Source organism: Ciconia boyciana, chromosome 4, assembly GCF_034638445.1.
Source record: "Ciconia boyciana chromosome 4, ASM3463844v1, whole genome shotgun sequence".
NCBI lineage: Eukaryota > Metazoa > Chordata > Aves > Ciconiiformes > Ciconiidae > Ciconia > Ciconia boyciana.
Genome location: NC_132937.1, coordinates 8,117,727 through 8,132,963, shown reverse-complemented (window position 1 = coordinate 8,132,963; position 15,237 = coordinate 8,117,727). Strand labels below are relative to the sequence as shown.

Sequence of the window (15,237 nt, the reverse complement as noted above, 5' to 3'; positions counted from 1 at the left end):
TACAGCTGAAATGAGAATTTTGCAAACTTAGTGAAAAATTTACAACATGTTGTTTAAAACAGTGCTGCATCACCTACCTAGTATTTCTTTTACAATTGGGAAAACCTTAAAGTCCAAAAGATCAAAAGTAGTTTGTCCAATACTGAAATACCGGTGGAACAATAGGAAAGCAGTATTTCAAATAGCTTTGAAAAACTGGCATGAATCAACTCAATACTAATGCCCTAACTCTTCTTCACTAATTATGTCTAAAAAGTTTTTTGTTTAGCTAATATTTAGAGATATTTCACATATATATACATTCCTTCAAAGTAACAACTGCAATAAATAAAATACAGTAATAGATATGCCTGACAGTATTTTTACGTGATCACATTCCAGACAAGTACTGAATACTTAGCTATCAAATATTTTTCAAATCCTTAGTTATAAAACTTTCAGTTACTTATGCCATGTCTAAAATACTCCCAGAGAAAAATTACATATCTGTGATACAAAACCTATGTAAAACCATACGGGACACTTAAAAATTAAAAGATTAAATGCAAAAATGTTGCCAATACAAACGTTTGATACAGTTAAAGCATTCAAAAAGAGTTAGAAACACTGAGACTTAAAAAGGTTCTCCCCCCCCCCCCCAAAATAGCCCTTTAAAAAAAATTTACCATTTGTCTCTGTGTTGGTAAAGGTCTCCTCCTGTTGTTCAGTCTCCATTACCTTTTATTCTTAGGTATTGTCGTGGTTTAGCAGATAAAACCTGTTGCAGAATAAAAAAAGCTAGTACATCTCTTTTGTAGAGGGGGGAAAAAAAAAGCAAACTGTACATCGTACTAAAGGGAAAACCAAAAAGAGATGCCCACTTTTAGAACTTACCGGTTTTATATATGCTTGCAGAGCAAAACTCAAGTATTCTGGGCGGGATCAAAACCCAACAGCCTACTGCTTCAGAAGCCTATGAAAACAGCATAGATCAGGCTCTGTTCACTTACAGGTCTGATTCTTGCTACAACTAAAAACAGTGGTTTGACCCGAGTTTTTGCTGCAAAGCTTTTCTTTATAAATGAGAAAACATAACAAGGCCAAACACATCACTAAGAGGAGAAATAATAATCAAGTCTGTAAACTTACAGATAAACAATTACAGTCTGAATTATTCTGGACTTGCTCAGTTTTCAAGCATTTGCTCGTTTTAAGCAATCACATTTACTGATAATGATTTTCAGATATTTAAAGAGAACAATTATCCAGTTCCTATTTTTAGTATGTTATATAATACATATCTTGAATTTCCTTTTTAAGAGACACTGTGTATCAATCTGCTTATTGTTTAGTTCTAAACAATTTAGGCAAAAAAAAGTTGTTATTATAATCACCAGCATTAATTTTATAAGTTCTCTATCAACTTACTATCAGGTATTCTATCATGCCTTCCATTCAATGTAACAGATGAACAAAAGAAATTACACACAAGCCACACTAGAAAAATTCTGTTAAAAATACCACATTGTAGTTATGTATAAGCTCTGCATACATGCACAAAGAATCTCAAAAGCAGCTGAACTTTTTTGACTTTGTGAAACAGGTACCTCTTTCAAGATCTATTTTTGTTAAGTCCATGTGAGAATACCCGTAAAATCCATTAGAAGTCCAGGCAGAACAATTTTGCACCTTATCCTCTTAAAAAATTCATTTGTACAGATAACAGCCAAACAAAGAATGCTATTTTTCTCCCCTTGGATTTTATTGCTCAACTTCCATAGCCTGAACAAACGGTTGACATGTATCCACAAAGAAAAAGTGAGGTACGTTTAAACTTTTTAAAACACCCTTTAAATAATCTGTTAATTTATAACAGTTACCCTGTTTGTGCAGGGTAACAGCAAGCACTGCCGGTAGGCATGCACTCTTTTACAGCCGCTGCTGAGAGACCGCCTTCCCAGCACATGCTAGTATTTCCAGGCCCCTAATTTGAGCTAATGGAAAAGCGCCACTTAAATAGCCAAGTCTCAAACAGATGTTGCCAGAGCGCGGGGGGAGGGGGAGGGGGAGAGAGAAGGCGGAGAGAGAAGGCGGGAAGAGAAATTTCACCAGGTTCAAATGGCTAGCCCTTCCAGACCCTCTTCTATTCTATTCCAGACCCTATTCTATTTACGACCCTCCCAAAAATTTTAGAGCTGCGGGGGAACGACGTGTAATATAGTGTTCAGGACAAGGTGCTCTTAATTAGTTACTGTGCTCTGTTGTGTAAATCGAGTTTGCGGGATTAAATTGACTAACGCAATATCTTTAAAAACATCGAAAGGATAAAGCAGCCATAGACATAAGTAGAGGGCTGGGAGATGTCGGCGCGTCTCTACCCCGCTCCCTCCGGGACGAACGGCCCTTCCCGCCCAGACACCACCCCTTCCGCAGCCCATGCGCAAGCCGCACCACGGTCTGCTCGGGCACAGCCAGCCCACCCGCCGCCGCATAGCACTCGGAAGCCCAGCTCACTCCCTGGGCGGGGGGGAAGAGGAGGCGGCGTTACATAACCCCCGCAGCCCGAGACCCACCTCCGCGGTGGCGGGGACCAGCAGAAATGGCGGCTGCTGTAATGGCGCCTATCCACTGCTAGGCGGAGCCGGGAGCCGAAAAACCACCACCACGCGGTCACAAGATTTTCCCCACTCTGCCCAGGGAGACACAAAGGAGGCAACTCGGCGGCCCTCACCCGAGCTCAAGCGGGGCCGACAGAGCGCAACGGCCCCGCCACAAAAACTCTGCCATCGCCCCTAAAGAAAGCAGGCCCTGCTGCAGAGCGCTCCCAAATCGGTTTGGCACGGTCGCTTCCGCACAGGCCGCAGCCGAGAGCGCCCTCCCTCCTCTTCCTCTCTGCCCGCCATAATTCCCAAAAACTCGCCCCATGCACAGTTACCCAGGGTAGGCACAGGAAGGCGGCGGCGGCCGCTCCCCCAGCCTTAGCGCGCACCCGCTAGTGCAGCCGGCCTCCACCACATCGCCACTCCGGGAGCCGCACCGGTTGGGCCGCTGTGCCCGCACTAAGGTCGCCGAGGCGCGACGGCTGCCGACAGAGACACAGATCACCTTTTTCGCCCTTCCCTCAAGACAGATGGGCCCCCTTGGGCCCGCAGGTTGCGCCAAGCCACTCCACATTAGCTAAGGAGGAGTCACTCCCGGCCCCCTCCTTCTCTACGCAGCAGTTCCCGGACCTACCCAATTCCACCGCCCCGCCAGCGGGGAAGAGCACTGTCCCTGCGGGAGCTCACGAAAATCCTGGGGCCGGCGGCGACTCAGGCCTCCTGCGTTACTGTGTCACACAGCAGCGTCGAGGGGCGCGATCAACAGCTCCACTTCCCTCAGCCCGGCTTAGCTCACGCCCCCACCCCCCAGCACGCGTGCAACACCCCCTCCTCACCTTCATCAGCTACACGCGCGAGCCGCGCTTACCTGCACCCACCACCAACACACACATCCACCAGCACCGCCAGGCGACTGGCCCAGCCGCCTTCTCTCCTCCCCCCCGTGGGGGCCCACTGCGGCCCCGTTGGGTAAGGCAGCTGCCCGTCAGGGCAGGGATGGCCTCTAGTTCGCCCCGCCCTCCGTGTGGATCACGGCGAGACAGGCCTGGGTGTCCTGAGGAGAGGAGCGTGATCCACCCTGTACCGCCGTGCTGTACCTAGGTTGTTTGGTTGGTTGGTTGGTTGGTTTGTTTGCTTGCTTGCTTGCTTGTTTGTTTTACCTGCCTGACAGGAGCCACGAGAAGAGCGGCAACAACAGTGGAGACAATGGAAGGCGGTAAAGGAGAGCGACCTCAGGGTTTTTTGGGAAAAAATGGCGTCTGCGAAAACTCCGCCTTGTGCTTGTCCCCTAGCACCGGAGGGGGCGGGGCAGGGTTCTTGCGATGCCTAAAGGCGCGCGTGGCTCTACGCCTCCTATTGGCTGCTGGGTTGCGCGGGGTTTTTTGGGGCTGTGCACAGAGGGCAGGTGCATTCTCTTCTTCCTTCCCACCCGCAACTCGAGTGATGGGAGGTGGGCGGCTGCTCTGCTAGTTCTGCCCGCTCGTTCGGCACCGCCCCTGCCCCGGATAAGAGTGGGGTGGCTCGGCTGAGGGCAGGGTGCGGGGGAAGGGGCTTGGGCTCAGTCAGCCTGTTTGAGGAGTAGGGAGGTATGTGTCCCGTCCCCGATATGACTCTAGCGGGGCGGGCCATCTCACCTCAGTGTCCATCGCTGTCCACTGCAGCTCGTCGGTGCCCGCAGGGATGCGGGGTGGCAGCTGACATCATCGCCCCTGGGTGTCTTGGCACAGGGTAGCAGCGCCAAGCGGGTGACAGGCTGCCTAAGAACTGTGCGGCCGAGATGAGAAACTTACCGAAAATGGCGGGATGTGCTGGTCCTTACCTTACAAGAGGCCCACGGGATTAGACCCGTTGATGAGTAAAGAAATGGGTTATTTCCCTTAAGTAACTGTACGGTTTCTTCTAAGTGGAGTTTTGGGGAGACCTTTTAGGCGGGGTATTTTTTTCTTAGCTGCAGGTTATAATGTCAGAAGGCAAGTCTTGTGTTTCTTAACTATTCTTACAGTAATTTTTCTTTGGTGTAATTCTGTAGGGAGGTTGAGCTCCTTGGTCATCCCCCTTAAGGGGATAAACAGGTTCCAAATGCAGTTATACAACTTAAACGTGCATAGCTATTTCCAAAACTAACAAGAAGCTAGAGCTTATTAACCACTGATGTTCTTGAGACAATGACTGCCAAAACTTGGTACTATTGCAGCCAAACCCTGGACTGGGTCTCTAGATAACATTGATATTTCAGGCTAGCCTTCTGTTGTCAGTTCCAAAGCTTTCATTGCATTAAAGTGTAAAAATCGCCCCTGTGGTACAAATACTTACGGATCCCAACTTGTTTGTATTGTAAATGGGGCTTTTCACTTGTGTTCTTAACAGTGCTAATGAGATGGGAGAATAACTTATTGGGTCAATTTTTAAAGTAGACTGGGTGTGAACAGCAGCACTGATAGGAATAAAACAAACAAAAAACAGTTGGAGGAGAACCTTTCTTCTAGCTATTATATGTTCTCTTTCCATCCACAGCAAAAGGATTTCAGGTGTATACTTCCAACTAAATCAAGAGGAAAAGATGAAACCACCAAGAAGGGTTGCTTGTAGAAGTCTCAGTACTTTCCTGATACTTTGTGATGAGTAAACTGTATGGGCTGTTTATGCTGGTTGAAACTTACTTGTTTAATTATTGGAATTGCATGTTTATTTTTAGCATCAGTGGAAGTGTTTTTAATTGTAATTGCTTCTACATTGTCACACTTAGAATAGATGAACTTTGAATTGAGAGCAAATTTCTATACAATGCAAGTGAGAGATGTCATAACTTTAGCTATTGTCAGAAGAATAAAAACATCTTTCTGGGGTTTGTTCTAGAGAATTCACTTTTTTTTCTTAAAAGAAAATGTCTGCATCTAACATTGCAGCAAGAGTGGAAACTTGGCTTTCATCTATGTGGCATGTTGAAGTTCCTTTGATATGGCTGGAAGCCTGTATTAATTGTATCTGTGAAAAAAATAGCAGTAGTAACTTAAGTCAAGCTAAGATTAACAGACAGATATTTGAGCAATGGCTTCTTAACAGATCTAAGAGATTTGGAATATCCCATTTTGCCTGATTGCATTTTAGATGCTCCCAAAAGAGAGTTGTCTGGCTTCTACTCCATACAGATTGATTCACTGGTTGATGTTAGCCAACCAGCATGTTCATAGTTGCAGAAGCTCAGAGGAAAAAATACTGTAAATGAAGAAGTAACAGCCAACACTTGAGCATTCCAAGAATCCTGGGAAGCAAAGTGTACTCAAATGCTGATGCTGCAACTAACTGATGGGATAGATCAAAATCTGGGTATGGAATATCAACCAGTCCATGTTCTCCATAGTAATCTTCCTCCTGGAACAAAAAACACTGTACAGGGGAATATTGCATGTTGTCTTGGAGTCCTTCTTCTTAAACCAGAAAATGTGAAATTCTTGGTGAATTGGATGAAGTGGAGGTTCTTATAGTGGAGTATACTCAAGAAAAAGTCCTTGCTAGATTAATTGGGGAAGCCGAGAACCTTAATCCTGTTGGACAAACTGATCATGAACAAATTGTTCCAAGGCCTGTAGATGAATTAGGACAAACTCTAGGCCCTTCAAAGGAAGATCTTTTAGCTAGTCTTGATGAAAATAATGATTTTGCTTTAAATAATGTAACACCTTTAGAAAGCGGATACTGCAGTAGAAGTGACAATTTTAGTACTGTCGTGGTTTAGCCCCAGCTGGGAACTAAGCACCATGCAGCCGCTCGCTCACTCCCCCCTGGTGGGATGGGGGAGAGAATCGGAAGAGCAAAAGTGAGAAAACTCGAGGGTTGAGATAAAAACAGTTTAATAGGTAAAGCAAAAGCCGTGCATGCAAGCAAAGCAAGGAATTCATTCACTACTTCCCATGGGCAGGCAGGTGTTCAGCCATCTCCAGGAAAGCAGGGCTCCATCACGCGTTAATGGTTACTTGGGAAGACAAATGCCATCACTCCAAATGTCCCCCCCTTCCTTCTTCTTCCCCAGCTTTGTATACTGAGCATGACGTCTGCTCTCTGGTATATTGACTATTTCTCCCCCCCCCCAGTTTGGTAGTTTCTCCCCTGCTTTCCCCTTATCCACACAGTCAGTAATCTCTTCGTAGAAGGTAGTCAGATTGGTCAGGCATGACTTGCGCTTGGTAAACCCATACTGGCTGTTCTTCCCAATCACCACCTTCTCCTTCATGTGCCTGGATAGGGCTTCAAGGAGGACTTGCTCTAACCTTTGCAGGGACTGAGGTCAGGCTGCCCAGTCTGTAATTCCCTGGATCCTCCTCCTTGTCCTCCTTGAAGATGGGTGTGACATTTGCTTTTTTCCAGTCATCAGGAACACCTCCCCGATTGCCATGACCTTTCCAATATGATAGAGAGTGGCCCTGCAATGACATCAGCCAGCTCCCTTCAGTACTCTCAGCTGCATCCTGTCTGGTCCCATGGAGCTGTATATGTCTGTTGGGTTAAATACTCCCTAACTGTATTTTTCCCCACAGTAGGTAGTACTACATTTCCACAGACTCTATTAGTAGGCTTGGGGAAATGGGGGGCCAGAAAGGTTACTATTAAACCACAAATCTGGCATTTATTGTAAAAAAAAAACATACTTAGCAGCCCCAGGACTGCTGGCTTCCTAAACACATGCTTAGATAATTTACCCCCTGGTATCACCTATTAGTGTAGTTGCCCTCATATAGTTTCTACAAACTAGAAAATACAGTGCTATTAAATAGAAAGTGTAATTAAAGATCCACTTGTAATTTAAAACATTTAAAAAAAATCATTCAATAGATACATTTCATGAAAACGTGTTATTGTCTGGATCCTTTTACTTACAGATTGAGGATTTCCTCTTGAGTACAAAAATTGATGAGAAATACCTTTGAGCTGACATACCTAAACTGACATACTGCATAAAGCATATGTGCAGCAAGTGCCTAAATAAAATAAATGTTATATCTCTTTAAAATGTATGTTAAAATACACAAAAACACTGACAGAGATTTTACCTTTTATTTCACAAGTTACTAAGAACACACATGTGGTCAGATACGAAGTTCAACAGACAGGCATCAGGTTTTTAAATAATGTAATGTGGTCACATTTGGTAGCATAGGCAAAACCAGAATAGGAGAAAAGCAAATGTCTTACCTACAGGGTCTGTTGCTTATCATAAGAGGAAATGAGATTGATACTAATCTTGTAGAACATAGGCTATCATCTTATTTAATCTAAAATAATAAAGAACAATGTAAAATAATCCTCAGTATCTCTAGCAAAATACTAAATCTACTGTCTCTAGTACTGGTAGATGACTAAGCATGAAGCAGAAAAAATTCTGGATTTTCTTATGTCAGGTGATACCAGTTAGGCTATTATTTCTTTCCCAATTGTATTTAAAACTCCTGATTCAGTTATATTTCTTCCATTTCTGCTATTTGAAAAACAGAACTGGGAATTAGTTTGATCTAATAATATCTTAGTAGTGGCTTTTATGAAGTTAATAATCAGTAAATTAGGCCCTGGGTACACACAGAAAAATTTAAAACTGAAATAATTGTGTACACTCACAGCTAAGTATTAACTATTCATATATAAATATAGTTAATGAGTTTGCATAGACTGTTGCAAATGTACAAAATGAAACATGGCTATGTATTTATCTCGTTATATATTTTCTATTCTTGTAATAGTAAGTTATTCTTGTGACATAGACTGTGATATACTTCAACAGTATACTATGTATTGCTGGAGCTCTTACAAAATTACTGTCTTGTAGACAGGAATAAACTATTATTATTGCCTCTGTTGCCTATTCTTTGCAGAAGAAAGCTTCCTTAAAATTTTTTTTCAGCTTCAGATATATGAAAATGTCTGATAAAAAATATTAAGTACTTTCACAACAATGATAATCTTAAATTGATTTAAAGGCACATTCTTTCTGAAAACTTGTTATTTTGTGAAATTAATATTTTTGAATCAAAAAATCAGATGTTATGTCTTCAGTGTAATTTACCACTTTAGATCTTCCTGAGAAATATGGTCAGTTTGTTCATATTGTATTCTACCAGGTATTTCAAAATTCAAGAGAGATGTTTTGTGATGGAAGTAAGCAAACCAAATTTTTATCATGATGGAGGCATTCTAATGAGTTGCCAGCTAAAATTTTGTGTTAGTCTGATGTTGGGAAATTGTACATTTCTATTCCTGACTTCAGTTTTGGAGCATAAGAGATTGTTAGAGGGGGAGGATTTATGAGTGGAAAAGGAAGGTGTGATTGGTGAGAATGTATCTTAAAAAAGTATCTTAAAAGAAGGGTGTTTTAACAGGATGTTTCTTTACTTAAATGAAAAAAAAAAAAAGCAAAAGATTAAGTAAAGCAACATTAAAAGAACATTGTCTTAAGCATTTGTGGTGGGTTGACCCCTGCCAGCAGCCAAGCACCCACATAGCTGCTCGCTTCTCCCCACCCAGCATGATGGGGGAGAAAATAGGAAGAGCAAAAGCAAGAAAAACTTGTAGGTCAAGTTAAAGACAGTTTCATAAGTGAAGGAAAGAGAAAAAAAAACAAGTGATGCAAAGGGAATCACTCACCACCTCCCACAAGCAGACTGATGCCCAGCCAGTCTTCAAGCAGCGGCCCCCTTGAAAGCCAATCCCCCTTCTTCTTCCTCTGCCTCCAGTTTTTATTGCTGAGCATGACGTTATGTGGTATGGAATATCCCTTTGGCCAGTTTGGGTCAGCTGTTCTGGTTGCATCCCCTCCCAATCTCTTGCCCACCCCTATCTACTCGCTGGAGGGGCAGAGTGAGAAACAGCCTTGATGCTGTGCAAGCACTGTTCAGCAGTAGTCAAAACATTGGTGTGTTATCAACAATTTTAGCCACAAATGCAAAGCACAGCACCATACCAGCTGCTATGAAGAAAGTTAATTCCGTCCCAGCCAGACCCAGTACAGCATTCTTTTCTGATTTTAATTTAATTTTTTTTTAATAGAAAAATATATTTAAACTAAGGTTGCTGTTCTAGGCAAGGAAATATTGTTCTTTACAAATACAGCATATCTGTGTTGCATTAGTAGTGTCCACAGATCAATCAGTAGCAAAATTTTTATTTGGCCTGTTCATAGTAGACCTTCATCTACAGCAAGTACTGCTTAATACTTCCATAGTACTTACAAACTTTGTGTGTCAAAACTTCAGGCTGCTGTGCTTTTGACAGTAGTATCTCATCTAGCATATTGTTGGAAGCAAAAACTTTCATGTTCATTTTAAGGAAAAAGCCTGTAAAAAAGCCTGTAAAAGCCTGTTCAGATGTCTGGGCTAACCTGAGGCCTTTGAGTCACACTAGCTGGATTTGTTTGTTGTTTATGGGGGACAGGTTCAGTGTAACTACATTACTCATGATACAATTGACACAGACTAACAAAATCTATAGACATTGTGTTAATAATGTATTTGTATCAATATCAATATCATCATAATTAGTATCATCATCAGTATAAAGATGTTTAAACTGGTATAATTTATGCCAGTTTCCATTTGTGTAATAAGCCCAGTTAATAAAGTAGTGTCCATATTAAAGTAGTAAATCAGTATAGCTATGCCGAGTATAGAAAAATAAAGGCAAATCATATCCCTAAATGCCTTAAGATTTAGGTGGAATTTGGCTGACTGAAAAAAAGAAGGGCCTGATCATTTCATGCAATAGTCCCACATTTCATGCAATAGTCCCACATCCATATAAGTCAGCATTGCCATTGAATGAAGCCATTAGACTTCTCATGCCCCGTTTTCATGCTTGCACACCATCTTCTTTGTGCTGGGTTAAAAACTATAAAACATCACCATAATGCTGCTAGGTTAAAAACTATCTTTAGTTGCTGCTGCTGGTTTAGCTTTTAGCCTGGATCAGTTCCCTGAGGTACAAAAGAGGAAATGGTGCAGGGGTGGAAAGAAGTGGGGATGGGGGCAGTGGGGTGTCATGGAGAGGTGCATATGCTCCAGCCATAGACACAATTCTGCTGATGGACAGCAACAGGTGTCTTTTGGAACCAGCTGGAGGAAGGTAGGATAAAAATATAGGAAGAGGCCAAGTAAAGAACACAAGAGAAGGAAGCTAAGTTGTTCAGCATTTGAATATAACAATTAAAAAAAGCTATCTGTATCCTCTTTTTTCTTCCATGAAGGAAGCAATGGCTTTGTCAGAAATAGTAAAGAATAATAAACAAGGGAGGAGGGGAAAAAAGGGAAATTCTAAACTGTTTGGGACGCTGAAAAACAATAAGTGATTATAGAAAGCCTGATCCGGCTGCAAGAGATGCTAAAAAAGAAAATCATATATATTTATACTGATGTGGTGAGTTGACCTTGGCTGGCCACCAGGTGCCCACCAAGCCACTCTATCACTCACCCTCCATCAACAGAACAGGGGGAGAAAATACAATAGAAAAGCTCGTGGGTCGAAATAAGGAGAGGGAGATCACTCACCAATTACCATCACGGGCAAAACAGACTCGACTCGGGGAAATTAATTTAATTTATTGCCAATTAATAACAGAGCAGGATAATGAGAAATAAAAACAAATCTTAAAACACCTTCCCCCCACCCCCACCTTCTTCCCAGGCTCAACTTCACTCCCCACTTCTTACCTCCTCCCCCTGAGAGGTGCAGGGGGACGGGGAGTTGGGGTTCTGGTCAGTTCATTACTTGTCATCTCTGCCGCTCCTTCCTCCTCACGCTCTTCCCCTGCTCCAGCATGGGGTCCCACCCATGGGACACAGTCCTCCATTAATTTTTCCAATGTGGGTCCTTCCCACGGGCTGCAGTTCTTCACAAACTGCTCTAGCATAGGTCCTTTCCACAGGGTCCAGTCCTTCAGGAACAGACTGCTCCAGCGTGGGTCCCCCGTGGGGTCACAGGTCCTGCCAGAAAACCTGCTTCTGCATGGGCTTAAAATATGGACTGTACTTCTGTGGATGAGTGCACAAATAATGTCTGTATAATAATAATAATGTTTATATCTGAGTGGTGGCAACATATTACCATATTTTTAAAATAGACTTGAATGGTGGTGGTAACTTCATTTTTTTATGAATTGTAGGTTTTGGGGTTTTTTCCCCCAAGAAAAACCCACATGTTGTGTCTCAGCATAATTAGAACCCAGTTTTGCCCACAGCACTAAATTCAACTTGGTGAGTACAGGCCTAATTGTAATAGTTCCCCCATTTCTCTGTTAGTTAGGAGCATACCTTCCTTTTACTTATATGTATCCTAATTCCTGTAATTTGCATATGTAAAGAACCAACTGGTTCTATTAGGTAGTCATTACAAGATAGATGACCATGCTGGATTTTGTAGCATTATTTGCAACTGTGAATAGTAGCTATAGGGAAGAAAAAGGATTCTGCTCAATGTTGAGTTTTCCCCTGATGCTTTTTAAACAATGCATTTATCTGTTCTTCATTTTTCAAAGTATCTTCTCCAGCTGTGCAGTTATAATTCAGCAATATCATGTACACTTCTGCATTAGTAAATACCTAGGACCTGCTGAGTAATTATGAAATAACCTCATAATGAAATGCAGCAAAGAGTTCTAATTAAATTTTGAAGTTGCTTAACAACTATTCTACTTAAAATGAGAATTTTCCAACCGTGTATCCTAATGAGTTCTCAGAATACATTACTAAAAATGTATAAATGATTTGGTAAATGCAAAATGTGATTTTCCACACCTCCAGTGTGTGGAAAACCATTTGTAAACAAAATAAACTAATATAAAAAATTAAAATATTAACTGATGTTGGAATACTAGGGCAAGTGCATGAAATTTTTATAACTCTTTGTTTTATAAACAAAATCTAAGAAACCTGTATAGGGTGAGACCAATGGTCCATATAATTCAGTATTCTGTCCCTGAAAGTGGCCAGTAGTGGGTGCCTAGGGTAGCATGGCAAGCATATAGTGCTATTTCCCTGAGATATTTTTTCAGCAGTCTCTCACTCATTAACTCCTTAAGCCAGAGGTTGTACCTTTGCACTTTGTCCCTGATGGAAATTAAGGAAGTGCAACAATTGGACTAGACTTGGAACAGAAGGTTTTGTCAACATAAAATATTGGCTAAAAATGTGTTTGTTGTATACCATCTTTCATTCAGGGATTACTAAATTTATATTTGCAGAACAAATATTTTGTAAGTATAAGCTGTATTCCTAGTAAAGGAGTTCACTGGTATTGCTATCCCTTTCTAATACAAAATAGACCTTATTCAGGATGCTCTCTGGTTTAAAAGAGATAATATGCTCACAATCACTAATAGAAGTACAGTTGATGCCATAATCCATTCATGTTCCCATATCAATTATTTTTCTTAAGTCTTTAAAAAAAAACCCCAGAAACAAACCCACAAAAATAAGTTATTCTATCCAAGCACTAAAATCAACTAATTTAACCTACTAACTGAACATTTATAAGTAATATTAGAGTAATCATATTAATATTAATTAGTACTTGTTTGGATACAGAATTCATAGCAATACTAAATAAAATAATAATCATGGCATTCTTTTGAAAGATCTTTTTGAGAACTGTTAACTTCAGTGATGGTAGAGAGTACCATTTTATGGAAAATCTTTTTTAGGTAAAAAAAAAATACACAGAACTAGTTATATTACCAAGAACAAGTACCTCAGTCTCACAGACAGCCTTACAAATAATTTAATCTTGTCTTCCAGTTTCTCACTTTCTTGTTGTATAATGCTAATACTTTTTTCTTCTATCCTTTACATGTTTTGTTTACTTGAACTGTAAGATTATTAGTTTACAATCCTGAAGACAGTTGAGGCTCCTAATTTCACAAGATAGAGATTACCAGAATGCGGCACTTTTCCATCATGTTCCCTCCTTGCTCCAGGCTTTTGAGTGATGAATAAGACAACAATAGTGGGAGCAGAGGAGTGATTTCTGCCCTAAGAAAGCATGTGAGTGGCATAACTTTTTTTTTTAACACATCTCAAAAATATTAAGACTTTTTTTTTTACTTCCTGATATTTGAGCCTAAGGATATATATTCTCAAACTTTCCTCCACAATCAGTGTATATGGTTGGGAGGGGTTGTCTTGTTCTGCTTTTTAAATGATTTCAGGTAATCATGTAGCAGCTGGAGTGGAGACAATGCTGTCTTCTTACTCTAATATATCACAAATATTTGTATATACTTTTTGATATCTTGTGAAAATTTACCCAAATTTAATAAAAATAGGGTCTCTGAAGATAACCAGTTTACACATACCCCCTCCCTTTACAGGCTTTCTGCCTTAACTGTACTGCACAGTTGTGTGCTGTCTCTTGAAACTGAAATGACTGACTAGGACTTCCCTGTAATTACTGTCATTGGCTGTGAGTGGCATTCTGGCACTCAGCACACCAGCTAAGATGAGAGAAATTTTTCCTACCCTGCAGACAGTAGAAGTCACTGACCCCAGTGGAGAGAAATGGGTAATTGCAGTGGGGGAGAACTGAGTTTTTAGAAAACAGAAAGAAAAAGGCAGAGGTTAGAGGAAATGAAAGCATCAAAGATGCAGCAAAACATTTTTGTAAAGGGGTTGTATAAGGGCAGAAGACAGTCCTGAGTTTTTGGGTACATGGACAGAAGAATAGGAAGCAAAAGTTGGAGAGATGCGTAGGAGGGAGGCAAGAGCTAGGAGTCAGGTAGAGAAGAAGAGAAAATTTGGGTATGTGGAAGTGTAAAGGGAAAGGGCAGGAGAGAGAAAGTGAGAAACGTGAATAGATGTGAGAAAGAGTCTGAGCATGAACTATAAGATGAGAGTAGATAGGCAGAAACTGAAAGCTGTGACACTGGAAACTTGCAGAGCTGGAGAAAAAGAAGCTTGATGGTATGGCAGAAAGGTATAGGCAGCCAAGTTGGGGGTATAGTGCCTATGAGCAGAGACATGAGAGTTCAGATTGTATGCAGTAGTATTTCTAAAATATCCTTACAGTCACTGGGCAAAATAGCATGTTTTTTCCATCACCTTATTCTCAGAAATGACTCAACCATTTCTGCTAAAATTTCTCTCAGTTTAGCCTGAGGCAGGAATCTAGCATGATGCTTGAATGATTAAAGTATGATTCAAAATGATCTTGGCAAATCAGATATATGGTTTTAAAGAAAACAAAATGACATTCAGTAGGAACAAGTACAAGATATTACACTTGAGGAAGAGCAATCAACTGCACAAATTAAGTATGGGCAAGAACTGGTTAGGTAGCAGTTCTTCAGGAAAGGATTTATGGGTTATAGTGGATCACAGGATGAGTGAGCCTCAACCTCATGTGACTGTGAAAAGACAGATGTTAGGGAAATATAAAAAGGATTGTAACCTGAAAGGCACATGAAGTAATTCTCCTTTGGTCAGCACTGGTAAATCTGTGCAGGTTTACTCTGTCCAGATTTAGGAATCACACTTCAGGGAAGATGTCAACCACACATTGGAAGTCCAGACAAGCAGCAAGAATGATCATCAGGAGAGAAAACATGTTTGGTGAGGAAAGGTTGAAAGAAATCAGGCTGTTTACCTGAAAGAAGACTGAAGGGAGGAATGAGGAAACATGATAGTCT

At 41.3% G+C, this 15,237-nt stretch overlaps 1 protein-coding gene, 1 long non-coding RNA gene and 1 pseudogene across 18 annotated transcripts in view; 2 read left to right on the top strand and 1 right to left on the bottom strand.

Moving 5' to 3' along the window:
* Positions 1–3,858, bottom strand: part of LOC140650593 (heterogeneous nuclear ribonucleoprotein K) — a 20,054-nt gene extending 16,196 nt beyond the window's left edge. For 5 of the 16 annotated variants that reach the window (XM_072859133.1, XM_072859139.1, XM_072859140.1 and 2 more), the window contains exons 1-3: positions 3,448–3,576; positions 874–952; positions 667–757 (exon numbers count right to left, since the gene is read on the bottom strand). In XM_072859133.1, the coding sequence (XP_072715234.1) occupies positions 667–714 (48 nt within the window). In that variant the 5' untranslated portion in view covers positions 715–757; positions 874–952; positions 3,448–3,576. The other 11 variants (XM_072859134.1, XM_072859138.1, XM_072859126.1 and 8 more) reach the window with 10 other exon arrangements.
* Positions 3,604–15,237, top strand: LOC140650595 (uncharacterized). Of its 2 annotated transcripts, none has more exons than XR_012042085.1 (4): positions 3,604–3,680; positions 11,722–11,812; positions 13,429–13,597; positions 15,069–15,237. It is a non-coding gene; the product is annotated as an uncharacterized lncRNA (long non-coding RNA). The 2 variants fall into 2 exon arrangements; XR_012042084.1 differs by lacking the exon at positions 3,604–3,680 and adding an exon at positions 3,703–3,795.
* On the top strand, positions 5,464–6,734 carry LOC140651231 (recQ-mediated genome instability protein 1-like; annotated as a pseudogene).